Raw genomic sequence first — 15,101 nt, 5'->3', positions numbered from 1 at the left:
TTAATATATATACTTGAAATTACTGTGGAATAAATGCTAATATGAAATATATTTAATCATTGTATTTTCTTTTTGATTTTTACTTTTTTAGATGTTTAATCAGTTAATAACAAGCATTATGTGGAAAAAATGTTTTTACAAAAAGTGTTGTTATTAACTGATTAAATATCTGAAGAGTGTAAATCAAATAGGAAATAAATTTGTGTTTTAAATTCATATTTTTCTTTTTCAATGATTTAACTCTTTTAACTACTGTTTTTAATTTGCTGCATTAATGTATTAAAATTATTTTTAATGTATTAATGCAGAACAACAGTATAACTATATATTCTTAATATGTGCTTTTATATTTTCCTGCAGTTAAGAGACTCAGAACAGACATATGTGACAGTGTTACTACCTCTTTATGTCTCTTACATATTTGCAACTGCTCCTACTAGTTGGACATCACTTGAACATCGAACAGAAATGGAATTCTCCTTCTTTTATAATACAATTCTTTGGAAAACTGGATTGGAAACTGATGGCCTCTTGAAAGCTTCACTTCAAATTCTTAGGATTAACATTGGAAAAGATGGGCAGTTGGTTATTGACTTTAGAACTGAAGCAAAATTTAGGGGTAGGTGATATGTTTACTACTATCATGTTACATAAATTCATGTTAAAAAATATTTCTTCAGCTTGAATACTATTGTATGCACCTTTCTTTCAATATGCTGAGCACCTCAGTCACATCAATAACTGCAAAGTTCACCTGGATGTCCATGTAAAGTGATAACTTAGTAGCTCAACTATCTCTTCTGCCATCAGCACTGAGTAAAGTTATCCTTCCATAATCATTCTTTCACTTTCTTGCTGCATAACAAAAAACTCCTTTGGATTTACTTTGGCCTGCATAGCTAATTTTCTCTCATAATCTGATTTAGCCTTCCTTACCATACTAGTCATCCTTCTTGCCTACACTTTGTCTTGTTCATGATCATGATGATCACTTTTTCTTTATATTCCCTCCACAATGTTTTTTTTTTTTTTTGCAGGCTTTGCTAAAGCTTTTGACAGGCATAGATGACTATTGCATAAATTGGAGAATATGGGGATTGGATTATAAAATATTAGCATGGATTAGAGGATGGCTGATTGACAGATATCAAAAAGTGGTGTATGAGGATGTGAATCTGCAAGATTTAAGATAACCAGTGGTGTACCATAGGGATCAGTCCTTGGTCCATTGTTATTTAATCTTATATTAATGATATTGGGAAGGATTCGACAGGTGACATACAGCTGTTTATTAATGATACAAAGATAGGCAGGGTAATTGGGAATGTGGCTGATATGCAGCACTTGCAGAATAATTTGAATAGGCTAGAATTGTGGGCATGTGCAAATAGCTGTGAGTTCAGTGTTACTAAAGGTAAAGTTATGCACTCTGGTGTAATGAGATATCCAATGTCATATTATATTGTTGGTATTATATCAATATAATACCAACAACAAGAAATTGATCAAGCTTGGAATCTTGGAGTTTTAGTAGATAAAAAGTTGAAGTTCAAGGACCATATAGCAATGAATGTATATACAACTTACAGGATAAATGCAATGCTGAAAACAAACCTTATCATGTAAGGATAAGGAAGTTATTCTGCCTCTTTACAAGGTCTTGATATGACCTCACTTGAACTGTTGTTCACAGGTCTGATCTCCTGGTTTCCATGGTGATGCTGATACAGTGGAGAGAGAGTGGGTGGTGCAAAGAAGAGTGTTAGAGATATGGATAGTGTAATACGCATTATAAAGCCCGATTGAGAATTTGTTTACTGCAGACACTAGCAAACAGGGGTGATATGATTGAGACAGGAAAGAGGGGTAATATGATTGAGACTTCTGAAAGGGTCATTCTGGATACCAGTAGATAGAATTTTTTTCTTTATGGAGAGGGAGAAAAGGACAAGAGGGCATCCATGGAAGTTGAGAATGAATGCTGTGAGCTAGATTTTTCTCTCTTAGAGTGGTGAATGATTGGAATGGATTGCCTTTGTGGGTTGTGAGTGTAGGTAGTGTGAATAAATTTGAGAAAAGGTCTGACAGCTGGCTTAGATAATATGTAGCCTCCCTTGATGAGTACCTGTCTTCCTGGAGGGCTCTCTTAATATGTAGTTTAGTGCTGCTGCTGTAGACCTACATCATCTGGAAAGGATGAGATGACCTAGGTCTGCAAATAAACTTTAGTTCAACTATGAAGATATAGATGAGAATGAGATGAAGCATATAATATGAGGGAAAGAGAATTTTTAAAATTACTGAGTGATGATTACCATAAGTAGCCTGTCAGAGAAGGGATTAGAGGTTGCTGTGATCATGCAGTTTTGATCATAGAGATGACAATTCAGGTGGAAGCTTCAGATAAGAAAGGATAAGAAATATATGGAGTATATGTAGAAGTACAGGGTAGGTGATTATGATAAACTGAGAGGACTGCTTTTAGCATTGGTTCCCTGGCTTGAGAAACTGTGTGATAGAGGAATCAGTAGTGAATGGGAGGCATTCAAAGGTTATCTGAAAGCAGTTATATCTGACTTCATCCTCAGAGTCAGAAAAATAAGTCACAAGTAAGTTAAAGGGGATGAATAATACTTTAAAGCAAGAGCTGCATAAAAAGAAAATGTTTTGGATCCAGCACCAAGAAAAAAGGTGATAACCACCCTCCAGAAGCATATAAAAGCAGGCTAAGATTGGAGCCATAGTGAAGAAAACAAAATCAGACTATAAAGAAAGTTTGTCAAACCTACCAAGGGAAATCTCAGATTTCTATTGGCATGTTTTATTTTTTATTATATGGTATATAAAGGGAAAAGTTACTTTGGAAAAATAACCATAGTAAACATGGATGGTAGGAAAGTGTCGGATGTGCTAAAAATAGATGAGTTGTTGTGTAATCATTTTAGTAAGGCATATTTCAGGTAGATCCATTAGCATCTTCTTGATGCTCAGGTCAGAACAGGACAAAATAATAGAGGTAAATGTGTTTAGATACATTGAAGCTATTGCATGAACTTGATTTAAACACAGTGAGATTGGATGGAATATCTGCACATGTGCTGAAGGAATGTGCAAGAGAATTAGAAATTTCTCTACTCTGATTTGTTCAGCTTGAATCTCACTGTGGGAAAGATTCCTGATGCATGAAGAACAAGATAATTCCATTATATAAGGGTAGAGTTAGAACAGAAGGAAGCAATTATTATTATTATTATAATACAGGCACCTCCATGGAGTCTGAAGACTCATCGCAGGAGACCCAATCTATCTTCACAATCTATAATACCTCTTGTTGAACCCATTAACAGACAAAGCACTCACAACTGACTCTGGCAACCAATTCCACTCATTCACAACTCCCCAAGCAAAAACTGTAGTCCTCACACCCCTTATTAACCACACCTTTTTTCAACTTCCAGGGATGACCTCTTGTTCTAGTACCTCTAGCCAAGTGCTGAAACATTTCCCCTGCATCTGTCCTATAAAACTGTTTAAACAACTTAAATGTTTCTATCATATCCCCCTTTTTTTCTCCTATGAACCAACTTCTGCAATTCACACACCTTCAATCTATCCTCATAGGGAACATTCCGCAGCATCTTGGTCACTCACCTCTGAATCCTCTCTAACGCTTCCTCATCCCCAAGAAACCTCATGCTGCCTCGCCTCAAGTAATTATCCCTCAGTAGGTGTATAAATTTCATTTCCTACTTGCCATGTGATCTTTCTTCCTACTAGTCTATATCTCCATAGTTGAAATCCTGCCCCCATAATAATTACTCAAGCTGCACTCATTGTACTACTTTGCCAATGCATTTCTTCCAGATCATCCATGGAACATTAATTAATTTCACAAATGAATAAATTATTTCACATGCAAATTTTGTTTAATCATGAGACTCAGATAAAGGATTAAAATATATGTATTTCTAGTATATTTCTAGTATAAGTAGGGATGCTTAAGAGTCAAAAGCTGTATGAGAGGAGACCTCCACATAGCCTTTAAAGGAATGCAGAGAACCGACCAGAGCTTCTGACCTAATGTTCAATCCTCACATTCTTGTGGTGCACCCTGTTGGGTATCTACCTGGATACTGAACGAACGAGGATGGGCTGGCAATTTGGGATTTAGCCAACAAAATTGTAATTCTTATTGGCTTAAACCAAATTATAAAATGGTGGTACAACATGAAAAAATTTCATGCTGGCTGGGGCATTGCCCAGTTAAACAAGGCCCCAGTTATTTTCACCTAGGAACCAGGGTGGACAGCGAAAAGTCAGCTACTGGAACAAATCTGAAAAAACACCCCAACTCAACATCTTATTCTTTTCCTTGATTGGTACTATCAACATAAGAAGACTGAATGGCAAAGAAATGGAGCTAGCTGAGGAATTAGATAAGTACCAGATCGAAATAATAGGGATGACTGAAACAAAAAAGACAAAAACTGGGGAAATCTTTCTGAGCAATAAATACAAAATGTTATATTCAGGCAATGACAATCAAGGAAAAGGAGAAGCCATAGTATTCAACACTAAATACGAGGCTAATCTTCTTGAATGGCAGGCAGTCTCAAGTAGAGTAATGTGGGTAAATATCAGAATAGGGAACTGGACAATGAAACTTATTTGTGCCTATGGTCCCACAGAAGACTCTACTAAGGTAGAAGTAAGGGATTTTTTGAGGCTCTAGAGAAAGCTACTGACATGAAAAAGGAAAGGTTGGGGGATCTAAATACAGAGTAGAAAGTGATTGTCAGACATACAAAAATATTTGGGAAAATTTGGAGAAAAGAGCAAAGCTAACAATAACGGCAAATACCTGTTGGATTTCTTCTCAGGCCATGGACTGGTTATTAATAACACCATGTTCCAGCATAAAAATGTGCACAAATTCACATGGAGAGAAGAGGCAAGTAATAAGAAAAGTCTCATTGACTATGTTATTGTTGATAGTGATGTTTTCTCCCTGGTGCAGGACACCAGGGTGTACAGAGGATTTGAAATTGGAAGTGATCACTATTTAGTCTAGAGCAGGATAAAATTGAATTTCATATTGAAAAGAATGACATGAAAGAAAGTCTTAAAGCGAATAAAAGTTGAGCAGCTCTCAGATGTGAACTGTAGACTAAAATACACAAAGAATATTGAAGAAAAAATGCAAGAGTTTGAGAACAAGAACCAAACCTTGGAGATTCAGTGGCAAACCATGAAGAAAACCCTGATTGATTTAGCCAGAGAGGCATGTGGTGAGGTTGTCTGCAAGGATAGAAAAAATCAGAACTCCATGGTGGACACAAGAAGTTAAAGAGGCAGTGAAGGAAAAGAAGAAAGCATATCAAAAGTTCCTGGCAAATAAGTCAGCTTGTGCTCTTAGAGAATACAGAGACAAATGTAAGAAAGCTAAACACCGTAAAATTAGCTAAACAAAAGCATGGGAGGACTTTGGCAAGAACATAGAAAATGAATATCAAGAAGTGGCAAAATATTCTGGAGGTTGCTGAAGAAGCTTAGAAATGGAGGAAAGAGTGCAGTTAAAGGAGTTAGAGATGATAAAGGTGACATGAAAACGGGCAAAAAAGATATCCTTGAAGTATGGAGTAATTACTTCGAAAAATTGCTAAATGAAACAAGCAGTGATAGCACAGTGGTAAAAAACACTAAAAAGGCATACAATCAGGAATACACATCCATACTTGAAGTAGAAAAAGCCATCAAAGGCTTGAAATGTGGAAAGGCAGCAGGAATAGATGATATTCAACCAGAAATGCTGAAGTATGGTGGTATAAAAGTCTTACAGTGGTTGCACTGCATAGTTCAGGAGGAATGGACAGAGGGACGAATTCCTGATGATAGGAGTAGAGCTCTACTAGTACCCATATATAAAAAGGGAAATAAAACAGAATGTCAGAATTACAGAGGTATTTCCCTACTGAGTTTTCCTGGCAAGATTTATGCCAGTATACTTGAGAAACAGTTGAGAAGAATTGTGGAAGAAAAGCTTGGTGAAGAACAAGCTGGATTCAGGCCAAATAGAGGCTGTCATGGTCAGATCTTCACTTTACGACAAACAGTCGAGAAAGCATGGGAATATAACAAAGTACTGTATTTAAGTTTTGTTGATCTGGAAAAGGCATATGACAAGGTGCCAAGAAAGAAACTATTCAATACGCTACAGTTATATGGTGTCAATGGGGCATTATATCAAGCAATACCTAGTCTTTAAGTCTTTATTTGAGTTACAAGTCTGCAGTTAGAATTGAAGGAAATACAGGAAGATGGTTTAATGTTAAATCTGATGAGAGACAAGGATGTACATTATTCCCTCTGTTATTCATTATCTATATGGATCACATTATGAAGGAAAGTGGTATTAAACATGATATCAGAATTGGAGATGTTAATGTCAGCTCTTTACTTTATGCAGACGATGTTATACTTTTAAATAAATCCGCTACAAGTTTGCAAGATTCTCTGACCAAATTGAATAACTGTTGTAATAGATATGGTATGACGGTGAGCAATAAAAAGACAAAGGCAATGAAAATAGGTACAATCATTGAAAATCTCAACTGTGTTTTGAACGAAGAACCTGTGGAACAAATAAAATATTTCAGCTACTTAGGCACGATTTTTAGTGAAGATGGTAAATTAAATATGGAAATAGACAACAGAATCAACAAAGCTGGTATGATAGGATGTCAATTGAATAAATTCATATGGAATAAGAGAGAAATTAGTCAGAACACTAAATTAGCTGTATACAAGACAGTGTTCAAACCGGTTTTAATTTATGGATCTAAGAGCTGGGTCATAAGTAAAACACTTGACCAAAGACTAGAGTCCTGAGAAAGATTATAGGTGTGAACAGATGGCATCAATGGCAATATCATATTAAAAATGAGGATATTAGGAAAGAACTTGACATCAGGGTCATCATCCAGGAATGCATTAGCAGAGCTAATCTCAGGTGGTATGGTCACTTAAACAGAATGGGCGAGGAAAGAATAGCAAAACAAGTGTTCTCTGCCAGGTTGGCAGGAAACTGACCCAGAGAAAGACCAAGATATAGGTGGATTGATACGGTACAAAGTGCCTTAGACGATAGATTCATGAGATCTGATAATGTTGGAGTCTTGACAAGTAACAGACTGATTTGGAGAAAAATTGTAGATAGTAAGTTAGTATGGAAGTAAATTTTTCATGTAGTACTATCATGTCCTGTACACCCCTTGAGGGTACATTTGATAATGATGATGATATTTCTAGTATAATTTACTTTATCACATAGCTGAGTAATTGCGAACAAGATTTACTGCTGTGTTGTTATTGCATGTTATATGATAATATAATTGATGTCAGTTTTAGAAAAATTAATTGGGCAAAGTTGTTTTTATTTTGTTATTAACTGCCATGTATATAAATCACTTTTTCTCTGGAATTACATCAATTAAATGTATTGTAATTCAATGAAAAAGTGATGATAGGCTACAAAAAAAAAGTGAAGATAAGGTAAAAGAAGGAAGAAAAACAAATAACTTTTCTTTCTTTCTTTCTTTTCTGTATTGTGATTTTTTCCATTACATTACTCCTTTCATGTTTTACAATTTTGCATAATTCAGCATATATAAAGAAGAGACAGTCAGTGTTTAGATAAAATAATAAAATTTATCTGGCTGCACAGAGTACTCACATATTACATGAAGTGCAGTTTCAGGGATCAGTTGATTCACAGTTCAAAAATTTGAAGAATTTACCATACTAGCATGAATAAAATGGAATACTATTATGATTATATTTGTCTGATAGGCCAGTTTGTGAAGGAGCATCATACCATGCCAGGAATCAAAAGCCGCATTCTTCCCCCTGAAAACTTGGCCACAACATTTGATTTAGATTTAATATGGGGTGAACAGACCTTTGACAGTCCTAAGCAAATCTGGAGAGCTACCAGCAATTATAATTTGAAGGTAAAATTTTTTCTAATGTTACTTTTGTTAAAGTATTTGCTAATATTTTGAAACTATTTCAGTTTAGTAGATTGTTATATCTTGATTGTGTAATTTGCATGATTAGACCCAACCAAGATAATATCTCTTTTTATTAATATTATTCTTATCACCATAAAGTAAGCTTGTTCTTCTTGTATGTTTTTCACATAATAGCCATGGAGTAGTTACTTGAAATTAAAAAAATATTATGATTATCATCATTAGATGATAGTGGGAGGACTCACTATCACACACATAGCTTATCATACTTCATCTTTAATGCATTCACAATCTCCACACTCACCACACTGTTAGGCAATATCTCCATACATGCATTCCAATCATCCACTACTCTCCATATAAAAAACATATTATTATTATTATATAGGTATTTCGATTGAGTTAGAAGACCCATCATGGACAATCCATTTATTCACATACTAGCCATCAAACACCCACAACCACCTCTGGTAACTCATTTCATCCATTCACCATCCTTCAAACAAAAAACCTATTCCTAACACCCTTGCTAACCACACTCATATACAACATCCACTGGTAACCCCCTTGTTGTCATGTATTAAAAAAAGCGTTCAGTGTTAATCCTATAAAACCAGCCTATAAAGCCAGCCTGGCTGGCCGAGTGGTTAGCGTATCAGCTCTCCAGCCAAAGGGCTGTGGATTTGAATCCCATCGTGGGCATGGATGTTTGTAATTGTCTGTGAAAATAGTAGTTGTGGTGGTCGGCAGTAGATGGTGTTGGTGTAGTTGCAGTCAATTGGTGGATTGAGTGGTGGAAATGGAGACATGTAGAGTAGATGCCCTCCCTTGATGAATCTTTGGACTCCCTGGAGGTGTCAAATAATAATAATAAAACTCTCTTTAATAACTTAAATACTTCTATCATGTCTCCTCTTTTTTGTCTATCAGCTAATTTTTGAAGCTTACAGACTGTCAATCTGTTCTCATAGGGAACATTCCATAAATCTTTGTCACTCACGTCTGTATCCTCTCTACAACTTCTTCATCACCATGGAATCCAGGAGTCCAGATCTGTGAACAGTAGTCCAAATGTGGCCTTATTAAAGCCTTGTATAGGGGAGCAATAACCTCTCTATCCTTGCTTGTTAGTGTATTCTTCAACAACCACTTAATCTGATATGCTGTTTTAGTTACCTTTACGATATGTCCTCTAAACTTCAACCACCTCTCCACAATCACCTAATTCCCTGTTTCCTGCAGTTCAGTTCCATCAATATGGTACAGTATAGTATGATATATTCTGATTTCTTCCCAAAGTGCATTTACCTTAACATTGATCATATTAAACCATATCATTTACCTTTATCCATACTGCTAAGTCTTCCTGCAGGATCTCTGTATCACCTTCATTTTCCTTTGCTCTTCCTAGTTTAGCATCCTCGGCAAACAATTGCATATTTCCTGTCAAATCATTTCCTATATTATTGATATGCAAAATAAACAACAGAGGTCTGACTACTGAGTCCTGTCATACACCACTAGTCACCTGCCTTCTCCTGGACTCAACTCCTCCGTAAACCACTCTTTGATATCTGTCTGTCAGCTACTCTCTAATCCAAATCACCAGATTTTTATTCATCACTTTGCTTCAATTTATAAAATAGAGTTCTATATTGAATCTTAGCAAATGCTTTTGCAAAGTCTAGCAATATCACTGAGCAGCCATTTCCTTTATCCTAACTCCATTGTCACTTGATTATAAAAAGTAAGCAAATTACTAAGACAAGACTTACCCTTCACAATGCAATGCTGTCCTTTATAGAGTATCATATTCCTATCTATCCAGTCCTGAATTCTGTCTTTCAGCAATTTCTTCAGTACCTTAACCAGCACTTCTGAGATGTTGATTGGCTTATAATTTACTACTTCTTTCTTGGAGCCTTGTTTATGCAATGGGACTATTTTGTCCCCTTTTCACTCCAATGACACCTTCCCACTACTTAGGCTTAAATTAAACAGCTTGGTTAAAGGAGCTGATAATTTCCTTGAGCATTCTCATAATATGGACTGATATGCCATCTAATCCCATGGCTGTCTTTGTATTCTGCAATATTTTGCTTCCATTTCTTCAACCTCTATTCTCCTATCAGTTAATGTTACATCTGGCATTGGAGTATCACCATCTAGAGATACACCCCTGCAAAATGTTCACTCAATACTTCAACTATTTGGATTGGTTCTGTTAGCTCCCCCACCATCAGCACTTTTTAAAGTCATTTCTCCTTTTACTTTCTACATAGCAAAAGAACTCCTTAGGATTTCTTTTGACTTCGTCAGCTAGCTTTCTCTCATAATTAGCTTTGGCCTTCCTTACCATACCAGTTACCCCTCTTGCCTGCACCTTTATACTGCTCAATTGGCATGTGGATCACCTTTTTCTTTATACTCCCTCCACAACTTTTTCTTTGTGTGCAACTACTGCTTAATGAAACTATTCATCTATTTAACTCTTACCTGATTTATCCTTCTGATTCTAGGTATATAGTCAAATACTGCTTTCTTCAAACACCCAGTGACCACCTCCCATACATCAACAACATCTCTTTCCTTCAAATTCTTATGCCATTGTTCTGCTGAAAGCTGTCTCCTCAGCTTGTCATAATTAAAATTATGACAAGCTGAGGAGACAAGCTTTGTAATTCCATATATATCATCCTTCTTAATAGAAAATTCTACATGTCTTGCAATCAACAAGGTCAAGACTACATGATCACTTTCTCTAAGTGGAAGCAGCATAGCTAGATTGGTTAGTGTAGTTCTCTGATGCAATGATCAGATCCAGCACTCTTGAACCACATATGTTGCCTTAGGTAATTATCTCTCAGCAGCTGTATAAATTCCATTTCCTTCCCTGCCTGTGACCAGTTCTCTTTCCAATCTATGTCCCCATTGTTGAAATCCCCCATAATAATTACTTGACTTGTACTCATCATGGTAATTTGTGAGTGTATGTTATCTACATTTTTCCATATACCTCCTGGATTATAACAGCAGCCAATTATATATTTAGCCCTCTTGGCCTCTATTTCACACTAGCTAGACTGGTCTCAAATGAATTGCCCTCCGAATCCCTGTTTCCCCTCATGTACTTCTACTCTTTTCGGGTTTAATTTCTCTGTTATCATTAGCAAAACTCTTCCCCCCATCCTGTTCCTTCTATCCTCTCTGAAGACACTATATCCCTTTCATTCTATTCCTATATCCTCGGTCAACCACATCTCACTAATGCGATAACTTTTGGCCAAGTTGTGCTAACCAATGCCAAAAACTTCTCAACCTTATTTTGAATATGTCTGGCATTAGTATACATACATTACAATACTCCCTTCATCCCACAACCTCCCTTACACCTTATGTTACTTTGCTGACCAAAGTTAACCTGGGGTGTTACATTTTGCATCATGTGATCACTCTCCTACTTACTAAATTCTAGGTTGCCAGGACCAATGCGCACCTGCATTCCCCCTTAAACATTTTACTTTCCTTGATTTTGTATTTCTGAACTCTCACTGAACTGAACAACACTTTCTCAAGACTCTTGACACCAACTCAAGTTGGTGTCAAGAGTCTTGACACCAACTTGAGTAATCCTTCACTCCATCAAACTCACTCCAAAAGTCCACAAATTCCACATCATTCCTTGTGCACAATCTTGCACTGACTCATTTGTGATCATAGCTCATTATCTCAGCTCACCTCTATCATACTGTGGCAACAGACTCACAACTTTTGTTTTATCACTCTTTATTTTTCACATGCACTAGCAACTCTTTCATGTCTTCTTGCATACTGCACTTGTCACCTTCTAAATTGTACATATGATTATTATTATTATTACGTAACACTTCCAGGGAGTCCAAAGACTCATCGAGGGAGGGCACCTACTCTACAACTCTGTCTCCACCAACTACAATGAACTACAACTACCATTATTCTACACTACCGCCATCTACCACCCATCATCGCTAGTATTTTCACAGACAATCACAAACACAGTGGGATTCGAACCTGCAGCCTTTTGGCTGGAGAGCGGATATGCTGACCACTCGGCCAACCAGGCTGGCAAAATGATCCAGGGATCAACCCATAAATGGACTATTACAGGCTAGTGATTGCCCAATATGTAGCCTGTCCCAGCTAGGTCATTTCCACCTTCTCATGATGTGACCTGTTTCCACAAATGGAGTTTTGGCAGGGTGAGTATTGCCATCTTAAATGCATATGTTCCCTAGTTGGAGGACCAACTAGATCTCTAAGTGGTAGATATCTTTCATTGCTGGTGAGATCCTGCCACTCTGCTTCTTGAAAGTATGAAGTGGCTAATGTTGTTTCATCTCCAGAGTAGGGCCTCTAGCTTTTGTCCCCCCCCCCCATTTCTTCCCACATGCAGTGTGGGTGATGGTCTTGCTGAGCATGCTTAACATGCTATTATTATTGAACTAGGAAGTCAGTATGCTCCATTTGAGGATAACAGCAATAAAGCAACTTTCCACAGGCTTGCAACCAGATAGTGCATGGGATCAAACACGGTAGTAACATGTCTTTTGGAAGGTGACTGAGTTAATGATGTGTAAGGGACACTGTCCAAGGCCATGCTTGGACTGGGGTCTGGGCACTTCATGTGTCCAGACACATGGACAGAAGTTCTTCAGCTACCCGCTCCTGATCTTTATGTTTACTGAATCAGTAATTCTTACTCGAAAGACAAGCATACAATGCTAGCATTTTAACTATGGATATAAAAAATCTCCCATAAAAAAAATTTTTAAGTTTGGAAAATGGAACAAAAAATTGTAAAAATTAATAAAAATATACCAAATAAACTCTAAAATAACACCAGAATTTCTTTCTATAAAAACACTTCCATATCCATTTCACAAGCATTCAGAGCATCAATAATATTAATGATGTACACCACCACTTATGGACATCAAAGCCTGATCTACTTTTCCTAATTGAACCCTAACTGTCATCCTCCATGATTATAGCCCTCTTCAACTATTCCAACTACATTCTTGCTTGATACATTCCACAAAAAAGGGAAGAACATGTACTTTTGTCAAACTGATATCCCTTGCTGAAGGCTATCCAACATGGAATCCCCGTTTTTCAATCTGTCCTGGTTCAAAATATCCTTACCTCACTTTATAACCTTCATTTGCTGCTTTTATTGCTTCTCTAAATCTCCTTTAAGCAACAAGACAGTTTTTGGACAAACATTCAAAAAGGGAAGCATACAAGAACACTGTCTTGTATGCTTCCCTTTTTGAATGTTTGTCACTAAAAGTTGATTTCATACAAACTAATAACCCAAATTGCGAGATTGTCTTCCTAGGAGACTACTTACATAACACAAACTAACTCCCCTTCAATTTCACCGATCAAGCCAGCATGGAAACTGAATCATTACTATCAGCCTGATTTTTCAAATAGTTAACCTACCAACCAGAATACTAAACAGTCCTCATCATTCATCCAACACACTGGACCTTTTCTTAACTCTCTCTCCTTCCAAGTGCATAAGAGTTTTATCTCATGGTATCGGTTACCAGCCAAAATAATCATTTATTTCACCTTAACTCTCTGCTTCCTTATAGCAGATTGACATCCTTTATCTTAGCTCTAGGAAAACTTGATTTCGTCACACTCTCCTCAAGGACTCCGCATATTAATGAATCACCATATAAAATCTGATTCTTATTTTCACACTTTTGCTCTTTCATGTTCTGCTTTCTCTCCCCCTTTCTTTTGCTTCTGTGTCATACCATTTGCCAGACATTTCTCCAACCACTCAATCTCATGTTTTGAACTCCACGTAAGTGCACTATCTTTTCGATTACCATGTAGTCATCCTCTTCATTTTCCACCATGTCAATCATACAGTCACTCATACTTCTTGTGATACTAACTACACCAATCACATTATCACACATTTTGTCTTTCAACTCATTGCTATCACTCTCTTCACACTTATGGCACTCACTCATGAAACACCTTCGACAAACATGTTCCCCAGTTACATTCTCCTTCCAAAAATCTTTCATTGTGCGAAGGCGTACATTTTGCACATGCTGCAGCAAACATAATCATGCATGTTAATGATTATGTTTGATTATTATGTTAAGTGGAATGCCTTGCCTGAGAGGGTGGTGTCAGCAGATAATTTGAGTCTGTTTAAGGTGCAGTTAATAAGCTGTGTGCATGACAAAAGGATCTCCTAGATGAGTCTTTGACTCCATGGGGTCTTAGGATAATAATAATAATAATAAAATTTCCCACCATTATTTTGCACATCAGTGGCATGATGCACAATGCAGTGTACAATAAAACAAATTTTAAACCTTTAAAAATCAAAAAATTAAGCACGCTACCCTTATAGTTAATCACACGAATACTCATAAATATAATGATGTAAAAAGAATGAATTGATCGCTGTTAAAACTTCCAAAAATAAATTATCTTTTGGCACCAATATTCACCACTTGCACTGTTTACCTTCAGACTTGCCACAAGAAGGTGACTCACCCTCCTGCTTCTGTGCTCTTTATATAACTTTCAGGGAAGACGTTCTGTTTTCTTCTTGTCTTCCCCAATTCTGTAGAAAACCTCAACCACATTAATCTGGTAGTAATCCCTTGCCAGCTTATGTCTCAATCATATCCCCATCCCCCTCCTCCTCCTATGAACTAACTGGATATTGCATTTCCTCAATTTTTAAATCATGTTGAAGTTTCTGGAATAAAAACTACATGGGACTGGAATGAAAATAAATAATTCATTATTATTATTATTGCACCCTCCATGGAGTTGACAGACTCATTGTGAGAGGTTCATTCAACTGACAACATTTATCATACCAACTCTTAAAATCCTTAACACTCCTTGCATTAACAACACATTCTGATAATGCCATTCAATTCACTGACAGTTCTCCATGTAAAAAATCTACTCCTCATACCCCTCTTCACCACACTCTTACATAACTTTCAGGAATGGACTCTGGTTTTTTCCCTTCTTGCCTTTTACTTT

The 15,101-nt window shown here is 36.7% G+C and overlaps 1 protein-coding gene across 2 annotated transcripts in view; it reads left to right on the top strand.

The window, feature by feature from the left end:
- LOC150099333 (extracellular matrix organizing protein FRAS1-like) overlaps window positions 1-15,101 on the top strand; it is a 1,385,483-nt gene that overhangs the window by 1,283,925 nt on the left and 86,457 nt on the right. For both annotated transcript variants that reach the window (XM_090403569.1, XM_090403568.1), the window contains 2 exons: window positions 361-619; window positions 7,849-8,009. In XM_090403569.1, the coding sequence (XP_090259695.1) occupies window positions 361-619; window positions 7,849-8,009 (420 nt within the window). The remainder of the gene's footprint in view (window positions 1-360; window positions 620-7,848; window positions 8,010-15,101) is intronic.

Source organism: Typopeltis vanoorti, chromosome 14 (genome assembly GCF_054136105.1).
Source record: "Typopeltis vanoorti isolate ZY-2024b chromosome 14, IOZ_Tvanoo_1.0, whole genome shotgun sequence".
Lineage (NCBI taxonomy): Eukaryota > Metazoa > Arthropoda > Arachnida > Uropygi > Thelyphonidae > Typopeltis > Typopeltis vanoorti.
This window is presented reverse-complemented; position numbering and strand designations above follow the sequence as displayed.